At 37.2% G+C, this 16,559-nt stretch overlaps 1 protein-coding gene across 1 annotated transcript in view; it reads right to left on the bottom strand.

Annotated features, from left to right (window-relative positions):
* TANC2 (tetratricopeptide repeat, ankyrin repeat and coiled-coil containing 2) overlaps positions 1-16,559 on the bottom strand; it is a 273,469-nt gene that overhangs the window by 217,267 nt on the left and 39,643 nt on the right. The window contains exon 3 of the mRNA XM_036268781.1: positions 203-274. Within this exon, the coding sequence (XP_036124674.1) occupies positions 203-274 (72 nt within the window). The remainder of the gene's footprint in view (positions 1-202; positions 275-16,559) is intronic.

The raw sequence follows: 16,559 nt of genomic DNA on the forward strand, positions 1-16,559 counted from the left end.
CTAAAGATGCACATAAACAGATCTGATATGACTAAAGTGTCATACTGTCAGGTTTCCTGTTAAACATACTAAATTTAGGTAAAGTCCTTACCAGTTAACTTCTTCACAGGTTGGAGCCGAACACTGATAGACTGATGTGTGAGTAAGGGGGAGGATGGAAGAGAGCGAGACATGCCCTCCATAATCCGAATGTGCTGCATACCTTCACTCACTGGAAGTGGTGGGACGGCGTAGTCTGGCTCAAAAGCACAGTCACTTTCTGTGGAGATGCCACCTGTTAGAAGAGGATAGAACAAAAGAGCTGGTGAGAAAAGATTCTCTCTTCTCTATTAAAATGTCTTTTAGAATAATTCAAAATAGCATATATACTGATACTTTATTTGGCTTTTCACAGAAAAAAGCATTATTTTCAACACATACATTCATTTCTACACTTGCTGGGTACTTAATTCCAGGTCTGGCACTAGGAAACTGAACATAGGTAAAATGAGGTCTTCTCTGAAAGGGGCTTGCTCACTATGTCATGAATGATGCAGTTATATAAAAAAATAATTACAGTACAAAGTCATAAGTATTACAATTAGAATAATGGCCTTCGACTTTTTTCCCTGATAAAACAAACATAAAAAAAAAAAAGATATTCACCTACTTAACAATCCAATATATGCAATCGCTACTAGGTCACTGTAACTATTTCTTACACCTTTTCTCCATGAAAGTATGTGGATAAGAGTGACATTATTATATGGTAATCTTTGAATCTTCTCTAACATTTTAAAAAGAATAAATTATATGCTGTTTACTTCCACTTACATATTGTTAATTTCAATTCCTGAGAATGGCAGGTTATATACTTCAGACCAATTTTTCTCTAAGAAAAACTAGAAAGAAAATTTTATACACACACACACACATACACACATACACACATATTTAATCCTCCTGAAGGCACTGAAAAGTTAACAGCATAATGAAGAATTACAGAAAAAAAACTGAAGCCTGGTATTTGGGGATAAAGAGGCTTTTGACAGTTTTACAGAGCTAGGAAGACAAATATTGGCATGAAGGGAGAACAAAGTTGTGGAGGGGGGCCTAGTAAAGTTCTAACACTTTTGTTTGGAAGCCCCAAGAACTACACTCTAGGAGTAAATATAAACCAAAACTAGGCTGGCCTTTATAGGACCAAAACTCAGTTCCAAATGTCTACCAAAAAATTAAATTAAGACAATCTTGGATTGCTAGTGCCTGCCAAAAACAAACATAAATCATCTTAAAGGAAGATAACAACATCACCATAGATCTTAAATTATTTCCACAACTTTTCATACACAATATCTGGCTCTTAATTAACAATAAAAGAGATAAGATATCATTGAAAAAGTAAATCAGAAAGACCATGCGGAAGAAATCGTCTCACAGGGAATACAGATGAACCAGGAGGCACAGAATTTAAAGTACTATGCTTAACATAAAAAAGACTAAGACACTTAGGAAAAAAATTAACCAAGGAAGCAAAATATTTGTATACTGAAAACTATAAGACACTGATCAAAAATTTAAAAAACACACAAGTAAATGGAAAGATATCCTGTGTTCATCTACTGGAAGAATTAATGTTGTTAAATGTCCATACTACCTAAAGTGATCTATAGAATCAATGCAATTCCTACCAAAATTCTAAAGACATTTTTCACTGAAATAAGAAAGTAATCCTAAAATCTGTCAGAAAAAGTTAAAGTAATCAAGTAATCTTGAGCAAGAAGTACAAAGCTGGAGGCATCACACTTCCTGATTTCCAATTATAAAGCTATAGTAATCAAAATAATTTGGTACTAGCATACAGACAGACACACAGCATACAAACATACCATGGAACAGAATAGAGCGCCTAGAAATAAACCCACCCATAATCAGTCAACTAATCTTTAACAAGGGCACCAAGAATAGACAATGGGAAAAGAATAATCTCTTCAATAAATAGTGTTGGAAAAATGGGATAGCCACATTCAAAGAAATAAAACTGGATCCTTACCTTTCACCATATACAAAAGTCAAGTGAAAATGGGTTAAAAAGTAAATATAAGAACAAAAACCATAAAATTCCTAGAAGAAAATATAGAAGAAAAGCTCCTTGAAATTGGTGTTGGCAATGATTTTTTAAATTTGACATCAAAAGCACAGGTAACAAAAGCAAAAATAAACAAGTGAGACTACATCAAATTAAAATGTTCCTGCACAGCAAAGGAAACCATCAATAAAACAAAAGAGGCAACCTATAGAATGGGAGAAAAAATTGCAGACCATGTATCGGGTAAGAAATTAAAATCCAAATATTTAAGAAATTCATGCTTAGTAACAAAAAACTAAATAACTTATTAAAAAATGAACAAAGGGCCCTGGCCAGTTTGACCCAGCAGTTAGAGCGTCGGCCCATGGACCAGAGAGACATGGGTTCAGTTCCCGCTAAGGGCATGTACGTCAGTTGCAGTTTGTCCCCGGCCCCGGTTGGGGTCATGTGGGTGGCAACCAGTCGATGTGTCTCTCTCTCACATCAATGTTTCTCTTTCTCTCTCTTCCTTCTTCTCTCCCTCCCACTCTATCTGAAGATAAATGCAAAAAATGTCCTCGAGTGAGGATAAAAAAAATGAACAAAGGGCCTGGCTGGTGTGGCTCAGTGGATTAAGCATCCTCCCATGGAACAGGAGGTCCTGGTTCGATTCCCAGGTGGGGCATATGCCCCAGTTGCAAGCCTGATCCTTAGTGGGAGGCATGCAGGAGGCAGCCAATCAATGTTTCTCTCTCACATCGATGTTTCTATCTCTGTCTCTCCCTTCCTCTCTCTCTAAAAAAAAAAAAGCATAAAGGGCCCAAATAAATTTTCCAAAGACAACACCAAAAGGCCACAAGGTACACGAAAAAGTGTTCAACATCACTAATAATCAGAGAAATGCAAATCAAAACCACGATGAGACATCACTTCACACTTGTTAGGTCAGCTATTATTAAAAAATGTCAAAAGATATAAAGTGCTAGCAATAGGTAGACAAAGGGAACCCTTTTACACTGTTGATGGCAAGTAAACTGGACAACCATTATGGAAAACAGTATGGAGGTTCCTCAAAATATTAAAAATAGAATTGCCATATGAACCAGCAATCCTATTTCTGAGTATATATCAAAAGAAATAAAATTACTATCTCAAAGAGCTATCTGCATTCCTATGCTGATTGTGGCACCTCAGTTTCCACTGATAAAGAAAATGTGATTTCATATATATATATATACATATATATATATATATATACACACACACAGGAATATTATTCAGCCTTATAAAAGGAAATCTTGCCCCTTGTGACAACATGGATGACCCTGGAGGATATTATAAGTAAATTAAGCTAGACATACAAAGACAAATACTACATTAATCTCACTTATATGTGGAATCTTAAAAATAAAGTCGAACTTAAAGTAACAGAAGAATGGTGGTTACCAGGAGTTGGAGAGGGAGAGGGAAAAGAAAGACGTTCAAACTTTCATTTATTAGATAAATAAGTTCTGAGCTCTTAGCAAATTGACATCTTAATTAATTTAATTGTGGTAATCATTTTACAATGCATACGTTTATCAAAACATCATGTTATACACCTTAAATACATACAATTTGTATTTGTCATTCATACCTCAATAAGGCTGAGAAAAAAAGGTGGGAAATTTATAAAACAAGCACATGGTCTTACATGAAGTGATGATAATGCAGTTTAAACTGAGAAGTTAGATTAAATCAAGTGACTCACCTAAGGTTCCCAATTGTGCTACAGCTGTAATTTCATCATGTTCAATTCTAACTCAATTTGAAAACTGCTGTGGTATATCATGTATTCTAATTTAAGCATTCTCTTATTAATAGCCATTTACAGAGTTCTTTCTAGATCTAGATCCGAAATACAGAATTACTGGGTCAAAAGTGCTGAAAATTTCTATTGAGAAATACTAACCAAATGCTGTATTAAAAGTCTGCCATGTTGCATGTTTTCAAAAAAGAAGCATGCTTAATATTTAAGAAAAATAAAAGTTTAGAATTTCAGCAATGACTTAAAATTATGAAGACAAAAACTCAATAGATGGACAGAACAAAAGATTAGACGAAAGATTAGTAAACTGAAAAAACATTTGTGCGTCAAAGGTTCTATATAAGAGAGTGAAAAGACAATCTTCAGAATGATAGAAAATAGTTGCAAATCATGTATCTGGTAAGTGTCTAGAATTAAGACTATATAAAGAGCTTTTACAATTCAACAATAAAAAGACAAACAATACAATTTAAAATTAAGCAAAAGACTTGAATAGACATTTCTCCAAAGAAGATATACAAATGGACAATAAACACATGAAAAGATGCTCAACATTATTAGTCATCACAGAAATGCAAATCAAAGCCACAATGAGATAACCTTAAACCCACTAGGACAGATTTTTGGTTTTTTGTTATTTAATCCTCACCTAAGTATATGTTTTTATTTATTGAGTTTTAGAGAAAGAGGGAAAGGAAAAGGGGGAGAGAGGGAGAAAGGGGGAGAGAGAAAGAGAGAGATCAATGTGAGCAAGAAACATCCAACGGTTGCCTCCTGCACATGCTCTGACCATGCCCTGACCAGGGATCAAACCCACATCCTAGGTATGTGCCCTGACCAGGAAATGAACACACAACCTTTTGGTGTATAGGATGGCACTCCAACCAACTGAACCACTCGGCCAGGGCTAGGATGGCTATTTTTTTAAAAATAAAATAAAAGATGAACAACAAGCCCAGCTGGAGTGGCTCAGTAGACTGAGTGTCATTCCCGTGGACTGAGAGGTCCCGGTTCCATTCCCGGTCATGGTACATGCCCAGGTTATGGGCTTGATGCCCAGTAGGGGTTTCTTTCTCATATCAATGTTTCTATCTCTCTCTCTCTAAAAAAAAAAAAAAAAAATCAGTAACAACATACTTCAATGGAAAAATAATTCAGTAGTATATATAGTTGGTAAATAAGGTATATCACTAATTATAAGACATTGTAAATAAATTTTTTTTAAAAAGATGAACAACAAAGAAATGTTCGTAAAGATGTGGAGAAATAGAATCCTCATATAGTGCTGATGGGAATATAAAATGGTATAGCTGTTATATAAAACAGTTTGTTAGTTCCTCAAAAAGTTAAACAGAGCCCTGGCCGGTTTGGCTCAGCGGTTAGAGCATCGGCCTGCGGTCCGGAGAGACCCGGGTTCGGTTCCCGCTAAGGGCATGTACCTTGGTTGCAGTTTGTCCCCGGCCCTGGTTGGTTGTGCGGGTGGCGGCCACTCGATGTGTCCCTTTCACATCGATGTTTCTCTCTCTCTCTCTTCCTCTCTCTCCCTCCCACTCTATCTGAACAAAGAATGGAAAAATGTCCTCGAGTGAGGATGATTAAAAAAAAAAAAAAAAAAAAAAAAGTTAAACAGAGAATAAGCCAGTTATCCTTTTTCTATATATGCAGCCCAAAGCAATGAAAACAGGTTTTTAAACAAAAACCTGAACACAAATGTCTGCAGTAGCATTATTCATAATAGCCAAAAAGTGAAAATAACTCAAACGTCATTAACTGGAATGAGTAAACAAAATGTAGTATATCTATAATATGGGATATTATTAAGCAATAAAAAGAATGAAGGCATGATTCATGCTCTGATATTGATAAACTCTCAAAACATTATGCTAAGTGAAAGAAAACAGACACAAAGACCACATGTTATAAGATATCATTTACATAAAGTATTCAGAACAGGCAAATCCAGAGGGAAAGCAGACTAGTAGTTGCTAGGAACTATGAAGAGGGAGGAATGGTGAGTGACTGCTTAATACATACAAGATTTCCTTTTGGGGTGATGGGTTAGATAGTAGTGATGATTGCACAACACTGTAAATGTACTAAAAACCACTAAATTGTACACTTTAGAATGGTTAAAAAGCATTGTAGATATATTTATGTAGACATGTACCATCTACTCACATATTTATTCAAACCAGAAGCCTAGTAATCTTTGTTAATCTCTTTCCAACACATCTCTGCAACAAATACATCAGCAGTTCTGCAGATTACCAACCTAAAACAGATTTCAGATCCACCACGTTTTCTCCATTTTTCCTACAACTACTATAGTCCAGATCACTTTTACCTTTTCCCCAAATTTCTGTTGGTATAAATCTAGGATTTATTACTTGTTCTTGGATTTTACAATTTTACCAGAATATGTCTTCACTTTTTTCATCTCATTAAGACTGGGTGTTTTATTTTACTCTGTTGACTAATTCTTCTCTTCCAACTGTTCTTTTTTTTCTATCTGAAACTGTGATCAGATGGATATTGTATATCCCAGAGCTATTTTTCAAGTTTCTTTCTCTCAGATTTCTAATCTTTGAGCTTTCATGAATAAACTTGAAACTGATTTATGCAGAATCGTAACATTTTAAAGGTTTATAAACTAAGAGGCATGCCCTATCAGGGAAATCCTTTTATTGAGAAAAATCAGCATTACACATTTTTAAGCAATAAATATATCTAGAAAAATTCATTTGAGTGAGTGATTCCTCTTTTCACTTGAAATGTTCCAAGTTAAAACTTCACTGATAATTTTAGAATCTAATAAGGAATTATTACTCCTTAAGGAATAATTCTGCAATTAGTCCAATTTGGATGTCCTACTTTATTTTCCTGCTTAAAAATATTTTCCTTCATCTTCTCTGTCCTATAAATTGTGTTTGAACTCAATGTAGCTATAAAAAATAAAACAAACAAACAAACAAACAAAAAAAACACTAAAGAAAAGTACTGGTAAGCATTCACAGAACTTGACTGTATTAGTCCATCTTTCTTGGGTAAAAGTAACCTCAAAATCTTAGTAGTTTACAGCATTACCTTTATGTTCATGAAGTCTGCAGACTGACTGTGGGTCAGTTGGTCTAGGTTGAGCTATCAGGTTCAGAACTACTCTGATGTATCTTTGATTTTAGGCTTACTCACTGCAGAGTCAGTGAGTACATGGGGAATGCTCTTCTCATAGCAGGTCATAGGAGTCAGGAGCCCTATTCAAATCAGAGAGCATATTTAAGACCTCTGTTTACTCTCATTCCACTTGGCACACTTTAGTGGGAACTACTGAAAAGTTGCATAGCAAAAGGAATGAATGTATAATTTAATAAAAGGAAACAAGTAAAAAATTGGGAATCCAATTTACCAAGCATATAAGATAATGTTTAATGGTACTCCAAATTACTTAATCTTTATTTTCTACCTTTCTTTTGTTTTTTAAATCCTCACCTGATGACATTTTCACATTTATCTTCAGTCAGAGAGGAAGGGAGGGAGGGGGAGAGGGAGAGAGAGAGAGAAACATCAATGTGAGAGAGACACATTGATTGGTTGTCTCCCGTAGGACCCCTACCAGGGCCAGGGACTGAACCGCAACCGAGGTACGTGCCCTTGACCGGAATCAAACCCATGACTCTTTGGTCCGAGGGCCGATGCTCTAACCACTAAGCAAACCGGCCAGGGCTCTACCTTTCTTTTTTTTTTTTAATCCTCACCGGAGGATATTTTTCCATTTTTTGTTCAGGTAGAGTGGGAGGGAGAGAGAGGAACAGAGAGAGAGAGAGAGAGGAACATCGATGTGAAAGGAACACATCGAGTGGCTGCCACCCGCACAACTGACCAGGGCCGGGGACAAACTGCAACTGATCTACCTTTCTTTTAATCACCACTTTTCTTGTTTCAATCAATCAAGTAAAAGTTACTGAAATGAGATGATAGAGATAATGGCAGAAAAACATAAACTGCTCATTTATGTGGGACACCTGGTGATTAAACATTAAAAAATCGATCTAAGAAAGCACAGAGATATCAAGTACATGGACACTAAAGAAATATTAGGGCCCGTTCTGGCCAGGGTGGTTCAGTTGGTTGGACAATCATCCTGTCCACTAAAAGGCTGCAGGTTCAATTATCAGCCAGGGTACATATCTAGGTTGCATGTTCGATTCTTGGTTGGGGCGCATATGAGAGGCAACGAACTGATGTTTCTCCCCCCTCCCCATATACATAGACACCCCTTTCTTTCTCTCTAAAAATCAATCATTTAAAAAATCATATCCTTGGGTGAAGATAAAAAAAGAAGAAGTAATAAGAATAATCATTATTCAATAACATTAAAGTCATTGCTAAGTCTTATACTTAATACACATGATGATTATTAGGTAATAAACTTCAACTTAATTTAAAAAGTCTTTAGCCTGGCTGGTTTGGCTCAGTGGTTAGAGTGTTGGCCTGCGGTCCAGAGAGACCCGGGTTCGGTTCCCGCTAGGGGCACGTGCCTCGGTTGCGGTTTGTCCCCAGCCCTGGTTGGGGTTGTGTGGGTGGCAACCACTCGATGTGTCTCTCTCATGTCAATGTTTCTCTCTCTCTCTTCCTTCCTCTCTCCCTCCCACTCTATCTGAAGTGCAAAAATGTCCTCGGATGAGGATTAAAAAAAAAAAAAGTACAGAGGAAAAAAAAACATAGCATGGTGTTAAACTAACTCCTAATGTCAAGACCTCTTAAGTATGTCAGAAAACAAAGGGGTTTTGCCTATATTATTCCAAATGTCCCTTAAATCAAGGCTTATATCACTCTCTGGGTTGGTAATATTCTCATAAGTCCATCTATCACGCAGGAAATAGGCCAAGAGAAGTGTAAAAACTAGTATGGGGTGTAAAAACTAGTATGGGATCATGTAGTCAGACAGCATGATTGCCTATGTAGAAAATTCTAAGGCATCTACAAATAAAAAGATACTAGGAGAAAGAAAAAGTGAGTTAGGCAAACTCAAAGGTTAAATCAGCAATTTTCAACCTTTTTCATTTCATGGCACACATAAGCTAATTAAAAAAATTCTGAGACACACCAAAAAATATATTTTTGCCAAACTGACAAAAGAAAAATATAGTTTTGATTCATTCACACCAGATGGCTGTTGTTATGTTAGCTGTGTTTTTTGTTTGTTTTACAATCTAAGGGGAAAAAGGTCAGTGCCCCTGACTAAATAGTCAGGTACTACATGTTTTAAAAATTCCTGTGGCATGCTCGGCTGGAGTGGCTCAGTGGTTGAATGTTGACCCATGCACCAAGAGGTCGCCAGTTCGATTCCGGGTCAGGGCACACGCCCAGGTTGTGGGCTAAATCCCGAGTGGGGGGCATGCAGGAGGAGACCAGTCAATGTTCTCTCTCATCAATGTTTTTCTCTCTCTCCCCCTCTCCCTTCCTCTCTGAAATCAATCAAGAAAAAAAAAACTTGTGGCACACCGGTTAAAAATCACTGTTTTAGAATGAAGGCATCATAACAATAGGTATTTTCTCTGCCTTGTTTACTGGTCTTGCCCCTCAGTCTCATTGAAACCTGGGTACTGGGGTAGCCTCTAGGTGGGTAGGAGTAGTTATGCTGACCCAGGTCTCTAGTCTTTTGAGACTAGAGGTACAGAGCTGGCCCTTCAGTCTTCGGGGGAGGTCCAGAGCTGGCTCTTCCATTTATGTATCCTTATCAGTGTTTTCTTCTCACAGTCATGGTCTCAACAAAGAATATCTTTTCTTACAGAGGCTTTAATGCACTGGCTAGGATCTCCCAATACAATTGAAGAAAAGTAGGGAAAGCAGGCATCAGAGAGGGAAAACTCAGGTTTTCCCTACAATGTCTGCATCAATGAGATACAAATAAAAGGGAATCTTAGTGATATAAATTTTATGAATGTAATCTATATGAAAAAGCCTTTAGAGGAAACACTAATCTTATTTTGTTGGAGAGAAATCAGAGAGAGCAAATCATGAATGTACAAACTGCAAGAAATCCTTCAGTAACCATTATTCCTGTTAGAGACATGGGAGATTTCAAAATGAAAAGAAACTCTTTAAATAATTTCAGAGCAGGAGAGCATCTAAGCTATTGTCATCCCCAAAATGTACATGAGATCTCACACTGAAGACATACTTTATTAAGGTAATCAATGTGGAAAATTCTTCAGAAACATCTCTAGTCTTGTGGTGCACATGAGAATACATATGGGAAGAAACTCTATGAACACAAAGACTTATGGGAAAGCCTACAGCTGAATCACTCATTTTACTGCTCACCAGAGCATCCATCTACACTAGGGAGAAACTCTACAAATGCAATGACTGAGAAAAAACCTTCAGTAGAAACATTAAGCTCACAATGCCTATGTGAATACGCACAAGAGAGAAACATTATGACTATAATGAATTCAGAAGCGCCTTCAAAAGGAATTTTATTTAACCTTACTGAACACATCAGTACATCCTGGTTATAAAGTCTATGAATGCAGTGAGTATGGGTAACTTATAAGAAGTCACTTATCCCATGGGAAAAATGTGAACACACAGAGAAAAGAAACCTTTTATATGTAATGAATGTGAGAAAGGCTTCAATGATCCCTTTCTCCTTTACAGAACATGTAAGAATTCACACTGGAGAGGAAACTTATGAATATATAAAATGTGGGAAAGCCTTCAGCCCCAAATTCTTCCTTGTTTTACATAAAAGAACTAATAAAAAGAAACAAATAGTATGAGTGTTTTACAAATACCAGAAGATTATATATTTGAAAAACAGGACTAAGTTTCAGTTCCAGGAAAGATAGAACAAGCATATTCTACCTTTATTCACCCAGTGAATGCAAATGTAAACCCCTAAAAGGTGTATAGGGCTCCCAAAAATAAAAAAAAAGCAACCTCCCAGCAGAGAAGCACTGTAAGCTTATGCATATAGTCCAGGGGCAAAAGGCTTACCAAAAGACTAAGACCTAATCATGGGACTAAAGAATGCTTTCACACCTTGCATTTACATTACTGTTTACCACAGTTCATATTACCCAGTACATGTTGTCCACTTTTCAGCAGAATCTTATAAGGCATACTAAAAGTCAAACCACAGTTTGAAGAGACAGAACATACACCAGAACCAGAACCAGATATGACAGGGATGTTGGAATTATCAGACTGTGAATTTAAAAAATGAAATACTTAGGTATATTTCTAAAAAAATATATGTACAAGATCCATATCAGAAAAAATATGTAACTCTGGTGAAAGAAATCAAATATCTAAGTAGATGGAGAGATAGTTCAAGTTCATGGATAGGAAGAATCAATATAAAAATGTCAGTTCTTTCTAAATTGACCTGACAGAGTCAATGCAACCCCAATGAAATCCCAGGAAGTTATTTTTGTTGATATCAACAAACTGATTCTAAGGTTTACATGGAGAATCAAGACACCAGAATAGCCAACTCAATATCTGAAGTGGAAGAACAAAAATGGAGGACTGACATTACTGAACTTCAAAATGGACTATAGAGCTAGAGTAATCAAGGCAGTGTGGTACTGTGAAAAATAATAAACAAATAGATCAATGGAATAGAATAGAGAGCCCAGAAATAGACCCACATAAATATAGTTAACTGATTTTTTACAAAGGAGCAAAGAGTCAATACATGGAGAAAAGACAGTCTTTTCAACAAATGGTGCTGGGACAACTGAACATCCACATTACAGAAAAAATAAAAAGAATCTAAAATCAGACATTTCGCCACTCACAAAAAAGATTAACTCAAAATGGAGCATATACCTAAATATAATGTGCAATACTATAAAACTACTAACATAGGAGAAAATCTAGATGACCTAGGATAGGGACTTTTTAGATACAACCTCAAAGGCATGATCCATGAAAGAAATAATTGATAAGCTAGACTTCATTAATTTTAAAACTTCTGTGAAAAACACTGTCAAGAAAATAAGAAAAGCTTTGGACAGGAGAAAATATTTGCAAAAGACACATCTGATAAAGAGCCATTACCCAAAATACACAAACTCAACAACAAGAAAATGTAAAACAGGGGCAACAGATCTGAACAGCCACCTCCCAAAAAAGGTATATAGGTGGCAAATAAACATATGAAAAGATATTCAACATTGTATGTCATTAAATTGCAAATTAAAACAATAATGAGATACCACTACTCAGTTGGTTGGAACGGCCAAAATCCAGAATACTGACAACACTAAATGCTGACAAGGATGTGAAACAACAGGAACACTCATGCATTGCCAATAGGAATGCAAAATGGACAATCTACTTTAGAAGACAACTTGGCAATTACTTATACAACTAAATATACTCTTACCTTATAATCCAGCAAGCCTGTTCCTTGGTATTTACCCAAATGAGTTGAAAACTTATAGCCACAAAAAAAAACTGCACATGGATGTTAATAGCAGCTTTATTCATCACTGTCAAACTTGGAAGCAAACAAGATGTCCTTCAGTAAGTAAATGAATAAACTGTGGTGCAATCCAGACAATGCAATATTATTCAGTGCTAAAAAGAAATGAGCTATCACACCATGAAAAGACATGGAAGAACCTTAAATGTATATTACTAAGTAAAAGAAGCCAATCAGTAAAAGGTACATACTGTACAATTCCAACTGTATGAGCAAAACTATGGAAACGGTAAAAAGATCAGTGGTTTCCAGGGATTGAGGGAAGAGAAGGATGAAGAGAGTATAGAGGATTTTTAGGCCAGTGTAATTATTCTGTATGACACTATAATGGTGGATATATGTCAGTATACATTTGTCAAAACTCAGAGAATATACAACATCAAGAGTAAACCCTACTGTAAAATATGGATTTGGAGTGACTATAATGTGTCAATGTAGGTTCACTTGTTGTAACAAACTACCACTATGGAGTGGGATGTTAATAGTGGAGGAGGCTGTGCAAATATGGGTATAAGAGGCATACAGGAATTCTTTGTATTTTCCATTTAATTTTACTGTGAATCTAAAACTATTCTAAAATATAGCCCTGGCCAGTTTGGCTCAGCAGTTAAAGCATTGGTCTGTGGTCCAGAGAGACCTGGGTTCGGTTCCCCCTAAGGGCACGTACCTCGGTTGCAGTTGTCCCCGGCCCTGGTTGGGTTGTGTGGGGGCAGCCACTCGATGTGTCCCATTCACGTCGATGTTTCTCTCTCTCTTTCTCTTCCTCTCCCTCCCTCCCACTCTGTCTGAACAAAAAATGGAAAAATATCCTCAGGTGAGGATTAAAATAAACAAACAAACAAACAAAATAAAACTATTCTAAAATATAAAATCTATTTAAAAAAAAATAAATACAAAGCCCTGGCCGGTTTGGTTCAGCGGTTAGAGCATCGGCTTGTGGTCCAGAGAGACCTGGGTTCAGTTGCCGCTAAGGGCACGTACCTCCGTTGCAGTGTCCCTGGCTGGTTGGGTCGTGTGGGTGGTAGCCACTCGATGTGTCCCTTTCACGTCGATGTCTCTCTCTCTCTCTCTCTCTCCCCCTCCCATTCTACCTGAACAAAAAATGGAAAAATGTCCTCGGGTGAGGAAAATAAATAAATAAATACACAAACATAAAAATAAATAAAAAGGAAGCATATCTGAGGAGTACTATAAAAATAAATAGTAGTGGGTAGACTGGGAAAAGAGCACAGAATATGAAGTTCCATTGAAGTGGAGGTGAATTTACCATGTTTCTTCCTCAGGTATTACCTGGCCTAGACTCAAAGGCAGTCAGCCCCAAACTCATTAAGTGTACACTGGATTTTTAAAAAGCTTTAAGAAAACCCTCCCTTTCTAGTGAGGAACAGGAAAGGGAGACCTTATTGGTCTGAGAGACTAAGAGAAATCCCTCTTTTTTTCCAGTCTCCAGAAGATTCGATGGCAGCAACAACACAGAGGTAGTAGTGGTGACTGTGCAGGTACTAAAACTCTGAGAAGGGAATCCTTTTCTCTGACTCAAGGAACTGTGATCCCAAGAGTGTGAAAGCAAATTCTCATTGCTAATTTTCCTCTTATCACTTCAACTTGATGTAGACACTGTTGCCGGAATTGAACAGCAGAATAGGAAAACTAGAAACCGTGTTTTAGCCTGAGTATGGGGAAGGGAGGCCCTGGGGAGCTGGAAAGTGTTGGTGAGACTGGGGTGAGGTGGGATAGTAAAGAAAACAATCCCATCAAGTTGAGTGTGAACTTCTGGGCTCATCTCTGAGCTCTTCATGCATGGATCTGGCCCTAAACAATATACCACAGGCTTTGAGAACACAGCATCAAGATATACCACCATTCTGATACCAGAATGGACACTGGATCACTTATGCGGAACTGATCTAAAGAGTACTGCTTTGAAAACTGAACCGACACATTGAAACCACAGCCCCCAGAAGGTTGTTAGGAACCTTTGTCCTGAACATAACCTGGTCAACTGGCCACACACACACACACACACACGCACCCGCCTGCCCACCCAACATTCTCCTTAGGTTTTAAATAAAACCCAGGGTCTCATATCATCATATTCAAAATGTTTGGAATATAATCCAAAATTATACGGTGTGTGATCCAACGGGAAAATATCAACATGAAAAGAGTCAATAAACAGATGTCATTCCTGAAATTACATGGGTATTAAAATAAAAAAATCAAAGACCTTGAAGCAACTATTAAAACAATGTTTCAATAAGAAAAGGCAAACATTCTTGAAAAGAACAGCGACACAGAAAAATCTCAAAATCTGGTGTGTATTTTACACATACAACACATCTCCCTTCAGAGTAGCCACATTTCAAATACTGAATAGCTACAAATATCCAATGACTGACCACTGTATCACACAGTGAAGTTCCAGACCTATATCCAAAATCAAGTTCAATCAGTCTCTAGAGAATAAGGTAAAAAGTGTGGCCCAATCACTAAACACTGGAACGATCCAGGGGTGATAACTCTTAACATATTCCCACCATTCAACTTGTCTATATGGTCTATGCAGAAGATAGAGAATGACAGTGAATTATTGTAACTTATTCAGGTGTGATTCCTACTGCTGCTACTGTTTTAAATGTGGTTTTATTGCTAAAACAAATCAACATATCCCTGGCACATGGTTTGCATTTACTGACTTGAGAATGAGATTATCATAAGCAGTATGCATTCAGCTGTCAGAATTAGCTATACATTTTCACTGCCCTATCTCCTATTAATTCTCCTGCTCTAGGTAATAATCTAATCCATAGGGACCTTAATTGCATTTCCATTCCATAAAACACCATGCTGGTCTACTACACTGATAACTTCATGCTGATTAGATTTGGTGAACAGGAAGTAGCAACTTATCTAGATACTGTGGTAAAACACATGCATGTCAGAGGGTAGGAAATAAAACCCACAAAAATTCAGAGGTCTTCCACATTAGTGAAATTCCTGTGAGTCTTACGGTCTTGAGCAATCCAAGATAGCCCTTCCAAGGTGAAGAAAGTGCTGCAACTACTCTATCTTACTAAAGAGAAAGACATACAATGTCCCTTGAATATCTGAAGTAACCTGTACCTCATATGGGTATGCTACTATGAACCATTTACTAAGATTGCTGAGTGTGAGAAAGGCACCAAATAGCAAAAGGCTCGGAAACAAGTATGAGCTGCTGTGAAAGCTGCTTTGGCACTTGGGTAATATAACCCACCAGATCCAATGTTGCTTGAAGTATCTGTGGCAGATAGAAATCTTGTACGGCGCTTATTGCAGAAATTTAGGTGAATCTCAGGGCACACCTCAGTATTTTATTTTAAAACTATGTTATCCTGTGCAAGTAACTATTGTCCTTTTTTTTTTTTTTTTTTGAAAAACAGTTTTTGGCTTACTGCAGGGCCTTAGAATGAATGCTTGACCGTGTGCCACCATGTTACCATGTCACCTGGGCAGCCCACCATGAAATAAGTATTGTTGAACCAACAAAGCAATATGGTTGGTGTATACTGCAGCACTTCAACACCAAAAGAAAGCAATGTATATAAGAGCAGGCTTGAGCAGGTACTGAAGGCATAAATAATTTGCATGAGGTTCCTACTCCTGCTATATTGCTCCTTTTCTCTGAATCTGGATATATTTGATCTCATGAAGAATTCTGTGACTACCTTACTGGATGGTGATAATCATGCTTGTTTACTGATAGCTTTGCATGATAATATGAGGATGACAACACTACAATCCTACTCTGGGGTAGTCCTAAAGGATAATGGAGAAGGGAAACCCTTCTTGGCAGAAATGTGTACAGGGTACCTAGTTGTTCATTTTGCCTACAAGGAAAGGTGACAGAGGTACTGTTCTACACTGACTCATGGGCAGTGTTTAATGGCTTTGGAATGATTAGAAAACTGGTGACAAGGACATTTGGAGTTGCGGTATATGGACAGACCTGTTTGAAAGGGCAAAAAGTATGATGTAGTTTATGTCCCATGTGAATGCTTATCAAATAGCAATCTCTACAGATTAGATGCATAATAATCCAGGAAATAAGATGACTAATTTGGGGGACTTAGTATCTTCACCCAACCGCTCTATCCTTGAGCAATGGGCTCATTAACAAAGAGGCCACAGTTAACAGGGATGGAACTTATAGATGGGCTCAGCAATATGGA

Source organism: Molossus molossus, unplaced genomic scaffold, assembly GCF_014108415.1.
Source record: "Molossus molossus isolate mMolMol1 unplaced genomic scaffold, mMolMol1.p scaffold_m16_p_19, whole genome shotgun sequence".
Classification (NCBI taxonomy): domain Eukaryota; kingdom Metazoa; phylum Chordata; class Mammalia; order Chiroptera; family Molossidae; genus Molossus; species Molossus molossus.